General features: G+C 48.5%; 1 protein-coding gene across 1 annotated transcript in view; it reads right to left on the reverse strand.

Annotated features, from left to right (window-relative positions):
* LOC306933488 (ERC protein 2-like) overlaps window positions 1–13992 on the reverse strand; it is a gene marked incomplete at its 3' end in the record, with an annotated part of 259097 nt that overhangs the window by 88058 nt on the left and 157047 nt on the right. Inside the window, exon 14 of the mRNA XM_079515739.1 lies at window positions 13297–13461. Within this exon, the coding sequence (XP_079371865.1) occupies window positions 13297–13461 (165 nt within the window). The remainder of the gene's footprint in view (window positions 1–13296; window positions 13462–13992) is intronic.

The following is a 13992-nucleotide window of genomic DNA, read 5'->3' on the forward strand; positions in this document are numbered from 1 at the left end:
CTGGCTCCCGGCCGTCACTCACGCATCATCTTTATGGGACGACGCCACTTCACTTAGAGACACATGACGGGCGGTGAGTCATCAGCGCAAAGCTGACTTCAACGAGGAGGCAAAGTGTCTCCGCTGTGATTTTCCGTACGCAGGAAGTGGTGTGAAGTCACTGAGTACATTTACTTAAGTACTGCCCTTAAGTAAACTTTTGAGGTAATTGTACTTTACTGGAGTATTTCCAATTTCCAATACTTTTACGTGTACTCCACTACATCTCAGGGGCAAATATTGTACTTTTACTCCACTACGGTTATTTGAAAACTTTAGTTGCTACTAGTTACTATTAGCACATTGTTATTACTATTATTACAAGACATACATTAACCACTTACTGTAAGCCCTACTTTCTATGGCATAGGCAGCTCCCGACAGGATCCGCCGGGAGAAACTACACGCAGTTGAGCGACATGAGACTAATTAATTAGAGCGACAGAGAGACAGAGGAGTGTGCGTGTGTGGGTAAAATTAACAAAGGTGCAGACGATCAGAAATCAGCAGAGTGTGAGCGACGTTTGCGCTACTGTATGCCGTATTGAATTTGGACTCGGACCCAGACTATTTTTTCTCCTCCCTGGAAATATGTCTGGGTTTCCGAGGCTATACCTATCTACAAGCTCACAATTGTGTCACATCGCATCGGCTATTTTCAAAAGACTTTTAACACATTTCACATTTGAAAACGTGTGAAATGGAGCATTCTGCAGTACTTTTGACTGTACTTTCTACTTTTGGTACATTTCGATACCAATACTGTTGTACTTTTACTCTTGTACTTTTTGAATTCCGGGTGTTTACTGTGTCATGGTAGCAGTGGAAACAAAGGGGGGCATGTACAGTGTGTGTGTGTGTGTGTGTGTGTGTGTGTGTGTGTGTGTGTCATGTATGATGTATCTCTGTGGAATGAGTTACCTGAAAGCGCATGCCTTACCTCAGTGCTTCCCAAACAATGGGACCCATATTTATGGGCCGCACGTAATATCCACCCATCCCCACTCTCCATTTAATTTCCCATTTAAAACGATCTACTATAGTTATATATTTTCCAAAGATTTAGAATATAAGAATATATATCAAAATTAAACAATCTAAAGAATGTCATAGAAACAAAAAGCGCTATGAATATAACCAAATATTTGGAGCACGATAACATTGTTCCACAGAGTATTAATTACCAGTGAAGCACTATCGTACAAATGATATAAATTGAGGTTATGCAAATGTATGTGTGGTGCGCACGTGTGTGCGCGTGCGTGCGTGTGCGCGCGTGTGTGTGTGTGTGTGCGCATGTGTGTGCGTGCCTGTGTGTGTGTGGTGCGCGCGTGTGTGCGCGTGTGTGCGTGCGTGCGTGTGCGTATGTGTGCCTGTGTGTGTGTGGAGGTTGTGGTAGTACTTGGCAGCCCTCAGACGCGTATAGTGGATCGCTACCGTCTGTCTGCTAACAGCCCTCCAGGGTCGTTATGGTAAGTACCAGTCACATTTAATACACACATCTAAATGATTCATTAATAACTAGATTTCATGTGGGACTGACTGCAGGGCAATGTGGCGTTCACCAACCCCGTAATTAGTGTGACTTTTAAACGGGCCGGGACTCACAGACACACATGTATTAATGACGTTGAGCTATTAGACATCCAGGAACGTCATCGTACATCACACTGAGGGGTACAATCCCGGAACCGGATCAATTGGTTCCGTTGACTTTTGTCGAATAAAACTATGGCGAAAAATGTCGGCCGACTACCTTTTTTTCACTGTTGATATAGTACTTTATTGTGAGTTGACACTGAAATTTGTCTTGCGACAGCCATGCAGAACACATATACACACATTTGACATAGCACAAAGAACGAACAATATTACATACATAAAGACATGAAGAGAGCAATGTCCACCGCTTAGATTACCCCTGGCTATACAACTCCTGATTAAGCCTCAAAGTCGACTGGTGGACTGACAAAAACTATATAAAATCTAAGCTATGATGTATAGAACTAAGACTAAATGTATTAACAGTTTTGTCAACTAATACAAACTGGACTAAAGTGGAGAAGAGATCCAGTAGAACTAAAAGTCACAACACAATGCGTTGTTTGATGCATGGCGCTCGTCGCCACCACCGTCTTAATGACACTCGGTTGCTAGGCGATGGAGTCAACAACAAATAAGCAGAAGTGAAGAGTCTACGTGCCGTCTGCCTCCAGCAGAAGATCTGTTTTAAATGCATTCTCACATTATTTTGTGTTTTTTTATTTCTTCCAAAACAAGCTTTATTCACGGGCCATAACTAAAGCGTTCATGAGCGTGGTTACGGAATGGATATTTCGGGTGAATTCAAATAAGATCACGGGACACGTACTGTACACAGCTGTTTGTTTTTGTTTGTTTTTTTACTTCGCAAGTTTTTGGCCTTCAAAATGAGTATAATTGAAAAGCCCCCATTTTGGGCGGGAACCCCTTTTGGTGTTAGCATTATGTTATGCTTTAGCTATTGAAAAATAGCAGATCTACAAGCTCGTAGCGCGCCACCGAGTGGCGCGCTACGAGCTTGTAGGTCTGCTATTTTTGAAAAATCAAAGAACGACTGACATAGAAACATAGCTTTTTCAGAAAACTGTCAGGATGTAGAAGACAATTTTAGGATCTGATCTCAGGTCAAAATGTGTTAATATACGGCACTCAAAGAGTTAAGTGGTTAAAGTGCTTTTTTTGTCTTCAGTCTGAACTGTACTGTACTGTACGTACTGTATAGCCTTTGTACCGTGTCGTTAGCTTGTGAGTGACGTTTCGGCGAGTGCGGGGGGGGTGGGGGGGGGGGTGGGCACGATGAAGCCGTTCCATTGACGAAGGTGGCGAGGCGAGACGGGGCGCTATGCACACGCCGGCCGGCGGTCCCCCTGACACACAACAACACGGCGCAGAACGACTGACCGCCCGCCGCCCCGCACGCTCCGTCGACTCCACGCCACGCACACGCGGAGGGTAAACAACACGCGTGTCAGAGGCCACGGGAGGCACAGACAAGGCATGATGAATGGCCCCGCGAGTACACACGCACACACACGCACACACACACACGCACACGCACACACACACGCACACACACACATGTGCGCACTTGCTAGGAGAGAGAGAGAGGAGAAGAGGGTGAGGTGTGCTCCACCCTCCTCCTCTTCCTCATCAGTGAAGCACAGAGAATCTCATTCACGCCCGCGACCACCCCCACCCCGACATCCCATCATTACCTATCACAACACACCCTCAGAGTGTGTGAGTGTGAGTGCGTGTGCAGTGACGTGCACGAGTGTGTGTGGGTGTGTGTGTGTGTTTGTACGCGCGCGTGGTGTGTGTGTGTGTGCATGCGCGTCCGTGACTGCGCCAATATATGTTTTTACGCACGCACGCACGAACGCTCGCACGCACGCACAGAGAGACACGTCACGTTTCAAGCATGCAGATCTGCTACTTTTGATGATTTTGTGTGACGCCGTATAGTGTGATCATGAAGTATAGGGCGTTAATTTATGGGAAAAGAACACCACAGAAAGTTAAAATATGGAGATAAGGGGTTTCTGCTGGACACCAACAAAATGTAGGGGTGTGTGTGTGTGTGTGTGTGTGTGTGTGTGTGTGTGTGTGTGTGTGTGTGTGTAGCGATGTGCGCGAGCGTGTGTGTGTGTGTCCGTTTGCGTGCTTGGGGACATGACCTTGCCACTACAGCTGCGCCCTCTCTCTCTCTCTCTCTCTCTGTGTGTGTTTAGGCATGGTAACCATGACAACGGCAGCGGGCAGACAGGATGTCTACGTCAGGGATCTTAAAGTCATAACGCGGCCTCTACCCCCCCCCCCCCCCCCCCCCCCCCCAGCCTCATTTATGACCACTGGTTACTGTAACTATAGCCAATACACTAACACAATGCATGGAGCACGTTCAGGACACACGCTACACGCATGGCTACACGTGCGTGCGTGCGTGCGTGCGTGCGTGCGTGCATTATTTTGACGTTTCGGGGCGGTGGAATTGACTGAATGCGTCGTTCCTGCTTGGTTTAGCGCTCAATTGATGACGTGGGTATATGTGCATGAGAGAGAGAGAGAGAGAGAGAGAGAGAGAGAGAGAGAGAGAGAGAGTGAGGGAGGGAGAGAGACGGAGAGAGAGAGATATCTATCTATCTCTAAATGCACCATGTCTGTGTGTACATCTGTAATCCATGTAACTCGAGAACCGTTCGCCCCACCGATTCGACCCACGCGTTCCACACCCCCACAGGGAGTGCAGTGCCCGGTGTCGAGCCTGTCGGACCCACGGTTGTCCAGCACAGAGTATAACAGGCATCTGCCCATGAGGCTTTGGCTCTGGCCCCCTGCCCAGGCTCCATATATGGAGCTGGCCTGCTCCGACATCGCAACACTCCATATTTGGGCATGCCTGACACAGAACTCCATATATAGGAATAAAGGGACACAGAGACAGATACAGAAATCTCCATATATGGGCATAAAAGGGACACAGACAGATGGGTGGAACGGGTACTCTGATGGGCACCGCTCTAGTATCTATACGTCTGTAATCCATGTAACTCGAGAACCGTTCGCCCCACCGACTTCTAATTCGACACACACGTTCCACACCCCCACAGGGAGTGCAGTGCCCGGTGTCGAGTTGGTCGGACCCACGGTTGCCCGGAAGCGCCACAAAAGGCCTCTGCCCGGGCTCTGGACCTGATCACCCCTATATCTTCATATATGGAGCTGGCCTGTTCTGACATCACAACACTTCATATTTGGGCATGTCTTTTTCCTGCCACTCCCTCTGTATGCTTTTCCTTTTCTGTTTTCCTCCCTTCGTCCGTCCGTCCGTCCGTCCGTCCGTCCGTCCGTCCGTTCATTCATCTTTCCCTCCCCCCTTCCTCCCTCCCTCCTTCCATCCACCCATTAAACATTCCCTGTACTCCCTGTCTCGATCCAACCCACTCAATGTCTCCTTCGCTCCGGTGTTTCCTCTCCTCCCTTCCTCCATCCATCAATCCGTCCATCCATAAGAGGTTCTCTGGGATGGAGGTGGTGTGTGTGTGTGTATGTGTGTGCGCGTGCGTGCGTGCGTGCATGCGTGCGTGCGTGCGTGCGTGCGTGCGTGCGTGCGTGCGTGCGTGCGTGCGTGCGTGTCTTGGGTATAGGTGTCATGCACTGTGCGCAGTGCGCAGCGCTTCTATCCCATCCTACCACAGTCTGCGGTCAGACTGCCAGACATCTCAATGGAGGCGTAGCGGAACGGGCCCGCTCCAAACGTCCACACACATCATTGCTCTGCAGAGTCGAACCCACAACCCCGCGATCCGCAGACTTAATAATGACTAGCCTCCTAGAGGGTGTGTGTGTGTGTGTGTGTGTGTGTGTGTGTGTGTGTGTGTGTGTGTGTGTGTGTGTGTGTGCGTGTGTGCGCGTGTGCGTGTGCATGTGCATGTGCATGTGCGTGTGTGTTTTGGTTTTGTATTACTATACTTGCGAGGACAATTTCACAACAGCTGGTTTTAAAGATTAAAACTGAGTTTTAGAGACACATTTACAATTAGTAAAAGATCCGGGTCAGGTTACATTGAGGACCAGAGGTCTTCAACAGGGGGTCCGGGACCCTTCTGGGGTCCTCAGAGTTACTACAGGGGGTCCGGGACCCCTCTGGGGTCCTCAGAGTTACTACAGGGGGGACGCCAAATCTCTCTGTGTTGGATATTTATTTTACATGAACCACTTGAACGCTAGCATCTCTATTCTAAGGAGAACTTTAGCCAAATAGCAGATCTACGAGCTGGCAACAAAGAGCAGATTAAGTACAGAGTGAAAGGTCACTTTTAGCAAGTATTGATGGTCAAAGTGTTTAAATGTGTGAGAATAGATATTAACACATTTCCTCCTGTTAGGCGGGATCATGGGGCCTGCAGATCCAGTCAAATGTGTGAAATACCACAGTAGAAGAAGAGATCCTGCAGGGCAACCAAGAAGTGCAGCCTTCGTGTTTGTAGTTGTTTTTTTTTTCTTGTTTTTTTTTAAATCCCACGATTTTGTAACCCATTTTTTCACCCCTGTGTCAATTATCTAATGTGATCCTGGGCTCTGCACACCCTCCGCCAACCTGGGGAGAGCAATGGACTTGAACTCATGCTTCCTTCATGCACGAGTGTCCAAGTCGCTCCTTTACACCTGACAGGGGGGAGTTTCCCTGGTTGGACGTAGCGCGTGGAAGGAACACGTTATTCCAACCAGTTCCTTTCCCCTCCATCAGGCGCCCCGGTTGGCCAGGGGGAGGCAGTTTAGAGACCAGGATTACTGCATGTTTGTTGTGAGGGTACCTACCCTAGGGGATACGGGGAGAACATGCAAACTCCACATAGAAAGGCCCTTTCGCCAACCCCGCCTCGGGTATGGGCACTGATGACGCGGAGGAGAGGACACGCCGCCAGCGCCCACAGCGTCCCGAGCAAGAATCGAACCCAGGACCTTCTAGCTGTGAGGCGACAGCACTACCAACTGTGCCACCGTGCCCCTTGTAGTTGTTTTTTTAGAGGGATGTTGCTTTTTCAGTTGCTGTTGGTAGCCATGGCTGCCATTTCCCACCTGATGTTGTGTGGGAGTTCTGACTGATCCAGATCGTACTGAATAACTGCTAGTTTGCATAGCGTCTTCAGGCTAGGACTTAAGTCTAAGACATCCAGGCCATCAGGTGTGTCGTATCCTCCAAAGAGGATGATACGATCTCCCACCATGCAACAGCACATATTGTTCATCCTACTGTATGGACATTTCCCTTGGGGCTCAACCTTCTTCCAGGAGAAGGTCTCTGGGTTGAATTTCCACATTTCCAGAATGAACTGTTTGTAGCCATATACGTTGAGGCCACCAAATACGTACAACTCTCCATTGTAGGTAAAGGCTGAATGACTCGCACAACGTTCTGGTTTAAGATGCTGTGCAGAAGGTGTGTCCAGCCAGAGGTTGGTCTCTGTGTCAAACACTCCGAAGGTGTTTGACACAAACCCGAATGAGGTGGAGAAGTCCTCGCCCCCAAATACAAACATCTTTGTCCCGATGATGGTGGCAGAGTGACCTGATGAAGCAGGAGGTGGATTATTGCCACTGTTGTTAATTAGAGACCAGACCATCATGCTGGTGTCCAACTTGTAGAGATCATTAGTGGGTGTATACGTCCATGTATGACCTCCATGAATATACATGAACTTCCCCAAGACACAGGCCGAGTGCTCCTCCCTCGACCATGGAACAGTCCCAGAAATATCAGGCTGGGACCACATGTGGCTGTCGACATCAAATGCATAAAGATCGTTGATCCAAGTATGTCCACCCCAGATGTAGACAATATCTCCTATCAGCACAGCTGTGTGTCCCCTGTGGTTGGAGGGAACCTCAAGGTGACGTTCTGCTCCTCCAGGTGGGGTCAGCTTCCTCCAGCATAAAGACACTGTGTTGAAGACTTGTACTTCAATGTGATCGCTTTCCCTCTGGTTTATCTTTCCTCCGAAGCAGTAGATCTCGTGTCCGATCACCACGGCAGCCTGGTCCTTCCTATGTTCTCCTTCCACGTGTATCGTCCAGTGAAACATTTCACACGGCAGCAGCAGTGAATCGACGCAACTCGTTTACAGAAACGGTCGTAAGCTTTGTTGGTACGAGTCACTGAATGACATTTCGTTTAATGAACATTTTAATTTAAAGCGAAATCACATGGCTGTGATGTTGCTAGTGTGATGTCAACACATGATGTCATTATGTATAGCTACAGCAGCCAATGACGTGACTCAACCTGAATGGTCATTTGGCAAAACCATTGTTTGAAAGTTTTTGGTTATAAGTTAGTTGCTGCGAGAGTGAGGTCTAGCCAACACCAACTCGGGATTCCTGGATCGCTGCCCTCCACAATTTCCTGTCCAACATCAGGTTCCTGAGCTCTTCAGTGTTGTCAGCCAAGCACTATAAGGTCAGTAGTTCCATTGATGTCAACACCCCTGGCCACCACTGGTTTAGGACTTGTGTTGCGTTCACACGAGGCACATGCCTCGTGCCATGATCACAGCATATTTGTTGCGTTGTCGCTTCAATTTGTAGCTTTGTAGCTTTTCACAAACGTTGGATGCATTTTTGTATCGCTGGCTTCCATTGACAATGAATGGTAGACCGTATATCTTTGCATCTGCCCGTGTGAACGCACCATTAGAGATAGAATCATGCACGCTTATACTCGGTTGGTTGGTGCCGTGCACCGAGAAAAATAGGCGATCTAAAAATGGCAAAAACAACCGCCGTCCTAAAATGTTGAATTCCTCACGAGTATAGTAATACCAACCTGCGTGTGTGTGTGTGTGTGTGTGTGTGTGTGTGTGTGTGTGTGTGTGTGTGTGTGTGTGTGTGTGTGTGTGTGTGTGTGTGTGTGTGTGTGGAAACTCAATCCGGTGTGGGGTGATAGAGTAGACCTGCAACGGCTCCTTATACATCAAACACTCACATTCTGCTGTGTAACAGAAAGCAGAAAAAAATGAAAGTATGAATGCACACACACACACACACACACACACACACACACACACACACACACACACACACACACACACACACACACACACACACACACACACACACACACACACACACACACACACACACACACACACACAATGAGAGCTAGGAAACGCAATGTACAGTGAGAGGATATTGAAAATGATTTTTCCCTCCTTGTCTTTTTCATTAACAGTGTTGAAAAGCCGAGTCTGCATTTGCTCTCTCTCTCCCTCTCTCTCTCTCCATTTCTCTGACATGCACGTACGTACGCCCGCACGCACACACACACACACACACACACTCACACACAGCTGCTCTTCTTGACAAATGCCACAGTACAGTGCAGAGAGAGAGAGACTCTTGGCCTGCAGTCAAACTTCTCTCATGATTTCTAAGATTTGAAATAGTTCAGTTTTGTGTAGCCCCTCAACCCCCTCCTCCATCCTATACCAAACTCTCTCTCTCTCTCTCTCTCTCTCTCTCTCTCTCTCCTAGAGTAGACCAACTGTGTAGAGGACACACTGATGTATGACATAACATCGCTGTGAGGCAGAAACATCTCCATGTTTTAAACGCTTTGTGTGTTTCTTCATGAATTACTGAGTACTCCATCCTACTGAGTACTCCATCCTACTGAGTACTCCATCCTACTGAGTACTCCATCCTACTGAGTACTCCATCCTACTGAGTACTCCTACTGAGTACTCCATCCTACTGAGTACTCCATCCTACTGAGTACTCCATCCTACTGAGTACTCCTACTAGTACTCCATCCTACTGAGTACTCCATCCTACTGAGTACTCCATCCTACTGAGTACTCCTACTGAGTACTCCATCCTACTGAGTACTCCATCCTACTGAGTACTCCATCCTACTGAGTACTCCTACTGAGTACTCCATCCTACTGAGTACTCCATCCTACTGAGTACTCCATCCTACTGAGTACTCCATCCTACTGAGTACTCCATCCTACTGAGTACTCCATCCTACTGAGTACTCCATTCTACTGAGTACTCCATCCTACTGAGTACTCCATCCTACTGAGTACTCCATCCTACTAGTACTCCATCCTACTAGTACTCCATCCTACTAGTACTCCATCCTACTGAGTACTCCATCCTACTGAGTACTCCATCCTACTAGTACTCCATCCTACTAGTACTCCATCCTACTAGTACTCCATCCTACTAGTACTCCATCCTACTAGTACTCCATCCTACTGAGTACTCCATCCTACTGAGTACTCCATCCTACTGAGTACTCCATCCTACTAGTACTCCATCCTACTGAGTACTCCATCCTACTAGTACTCCATCCTACTGAGTACTCCATCCTACTGAGTACTCCATCCTACTAGTACTCCATCCTACTGAGTACTCCATCCTACTAGTACTCCATCCTACTGAGTACTCCATCCTACTGAGTACTCCATCCTACTGAGTACTCCATCCTACTAGTACTCCATCCTACTAGTACTCCATCCTACTAGTACTCCATCCTACTAGTACTCCATCCTACTGAGTACTCCATCCTACTAGTACTCCATCCTACTAGTACTCCATCCTACTGAGTACTCCATCCTACTAGTACTCCATCCTACTAGTACTCCATCCTACTGAGTACTCCATCCTACTAGTACTCCATCCTACTGAGTACTCCATCCTACTAGTACTCCATCCTACTAGTACTCCATCCTACTGAGTACTCCATCCTACTAGTACTCCATCCTACTGAGTACTCCATCCTACTGAGTACTCCATCCTACTAGTACTCCATCCTACTAGTACTCCATCCTACTAGTACTCCATCCTACTAGTACTCCATCCTACTAGTACTCCATCCTACTGAGTACTCCATCCTACTAGTACTCCATCCTACTAGTACTCCATCCTACTAGTACTCCATCCTACTAGTACTCCATCCTACTAGTACTCCATCCTACTAGTACTCCATCCTACTGAGTACTCCATCCTACTAGTACTCCATCCTACTAGTACTCCATCCTACTAGTACTCCATCCTACTAGTACTCCATCCTACTAGTACTCCATCCTACTGAGTACTCCATCCTACTAGTACTCCATCCTACTAGTACTCCATCCTACTGAGTACTCCATCCTACTAGTACTCCATCCTACTAGTACTCCATCCTACTAGTACTCCATCCTACTAGTACTCCATCCTACTAGTACTCCATCCTACTGAGTACTCCATCCTACTAGTACTCCAGTGTTCCACAAAACCATCAATAGTTCAGATCTAAAGCTCAAAACACAGTGTTTTGGTGCCGTGATCTCAAACTTTTGCAATTTATTGTTATTTGAATCCTGAAAAGTCACAGTTTTGGACATATGATCTCTCTCTCTCTCTCTCCCTCTCCCTCTCCCTCTCCCTCTCTCTCTCTCTCTCTAGTTGCTAACTTGGACCAGAGCTTTGCTATGTGGGAACGTGGTCCACACGAACAGAAAGCTGGAGTGTGTGTGCGTGCTTGTGTGTGTCTGTTCGTGCGTGTCTGTAGACGTGACAGATTACATGCGAGTCTGTGAGAGGTTGTTTGTGTATGTGATTGTGTGCGCGCGCCACTCCTTTTTGCCCATGCATGTGTATGTGGGTTGTGGGTTAGTTTTTCTCGCGCCGTTTCCCCCATTGGGTTCAGCACCCCTTTAATCCTCATCACCGCTGGGGATTCCGGAACCCCCCATGTGTGACCCTGTCTCTCACACACACACACACACACACACACACACACACACACACACACACACACACACACACACACACACACACACACACACACACACACACACACACACACACACACACACACACACACACACACACACACACACACTCACACACACGATATTAGCTTAATTCCGGGACCACACACACAATCCGCCATGACCTCCGCGACCCCATTAGCTCTGTAGTCGGTGTATCCAATGAGAACCCGGAGCAATCCGCTCTGTGTGCGTGTGTGTGTGTGCGTGTGTGTGTGTGTGTGTGTGTGTTCCTGCCAGCCAACCATAACACCATCATCGACATGTCTATACCTGGTCATGCTCCGTCGTACCGATGCACGGCGAAAACAGCTCCATGTTACAACCTATAGCAACGAGGCGCGGACGCATCGTAGAGATCGTCCCGTTTTCGTATAAATCAAACGTTTAATGTGAACATGATATGAAAACTAAATCCCCCACGTAAAAAAAATTATGAAAATGAACCCATGTGCACCCCCCCCCCCCCACACACACACACACACACACACACACACTCTTCGGGAACTTGATCAGAGGGTTTTGGTGATGCATATGATTTTCTGATTTTTTTCCTTCTCTTTTCTTTAAGCGGTGTTTTCAGTACGTATACAGTCCACGGTCTAAGCGTGCCATGTGTCTTTGTGTGCGTGCGTGCGTGCGTGCGTGCGTGCGTGCGTGCGTGCGTGCGTGCGTGCGTGCGTGCGTGCGTGTCACAGACAGCCGTCCAGGCTGACATTAAAGGCCTCTCTGGGCAGCACATGATCCATGCCCCGCCCTTAAATCAGAGCTGCTTGCCGCTAAAATGCACACATGCCTGACTGACTGACACGTCGCTCAACTCGTGCACACACACACACGCACGCACGCGCACACACACACATCACAGACATGTGTAGGACTGTTCTCATCTCTTTCTCTCTCCGTCTCTCTCGCACACACACCTGTCCTCAATAAGTGTACAGTAACTATAGGCTCCGCGGCTGCTTCGACTTTAACACACACCTCACTGCTGACGTCTGCGCGCACACATATGCGCGCGCACGCACACACATATGGACGCACACACACACACACACACACACACACACAAATATGCATGATCATGCATAAGGAGTATGCACAGAGATGTAGTGTTGTAGCAACGCAAGGCTGCTGTAATGTGTTACAGTATATATGTACATTACTGTAATGTGTACATTACTGTAATGTGTTACAGTATATATGTACATTATGCAGTTATATCTCCTCCCTCAGTGACCAGAGACTGTTCATGTAAGCATCCCTACCTCCCAGAGTGGACATAAGATGGATGTCAGACAGGCATCGGACTCAAACAAATCATAATTATGCAATCCTAAATGCTCATGTGGTATATAGGGATCACTGTGCACTGACAGCATAAGCCAAATGTGACATGGAGATCAATGCACTGATGTCAGACACAAACCACACGCAGAAACCATGGATTATATCAGATGTGTACAATGCTGCCGATGACGACGATGAACAACAGCGAGTTGTGCACGTGTCCCCTGTCCCCGTCCAATACGGCCACATGTGGACATATCGGTCAGACTGGCGGTGCGGTGGGGGTGGGGCATAGTGGCCCAGGAGAAACAACAGCTCCGCTCAGTGGCTGCAGCTGTTGTTGCCGTGCCGATGTGGACAAATGGACAGACAAAATTGCGCCGATATACACAAATAGTATAGTGTACGTACACGTTGTCGCGACTAGCGTCGCTCCAAAAAGGCCTTAATTGGCCCCCGGGCCGGGATGGAGTAAAGGCAGAGAGACAGACAGAGAGGAGAACGGAACTGACCGATTGGACTGGAAGACAGAGACAGACAGACAGACAGACAGACAGACAGACAGACAGACAGACAGACAGACAGACAGACAGACAGACGGTACCACTGACTTCATCTCCAGGATCTCCTCCAGCTGTTTCCGGCGGTCCTGTCTCAGCATGCAGAGGTGTCCGTCCCTCTCGTGCAGACTCTGCTGCGTGGACGACAGACGCTGCTTGGTGGCGTCCAGCTCCTGTCGCGTCTTCTCCAACGCCCCCATCAGCTCCTCCAGCTACACGCGCACAGGCACGCACGCGCGCACGCACGCACACGCACACACGCACACACACACACGCACATACGCACACACGCACACACGCAAACACACACACACACACACACACACACTATTGTCAGTTTGGGGGGGTCCCGCCACGGTCCAAATGTAAATTCGGAGGGTCTTTCACGTGAAAATGTCTGAAAACCACTTCTATATCCTGCTGCTCTCATTCGTTCTCGCAGTCTAAGTTCTCTATCTAAAGCTGCGTTCAGACCTGAATATATAATTTGCCTCGCTTTGCCCCGTGCGCTTCGCCCTGTGCGCTTCGCCCCGTGCGCTTCGCCCCGTGCGCTTCGCCCCGTGCGCTTCGCCCCCGTGCGCTTCGTCCCGACTCCCGTGCCGTTCGCCCCCGTTACGTGCAGGACAGGTCTCAGTACTGATGGTCAGTATGAAATGTATATGGGACCACGTACTTCCCATAATGCATTGGGAAACACTCAGAGAACAGCCAAAGTTCCAGTTCTATGATGGACAAACTTTGCC

Source organism: Electrona antarctica (assembly GCF_951216825.1).
Source record: "Electrona antarctica genome assembly, chromosome: 2".
Taxonomy (NCBI): Eukaryota; Metazoa; Chordata; class Actinopteri; order Myctophiformes; family Myctophidae; genus Electrona; species Electrona antarctica.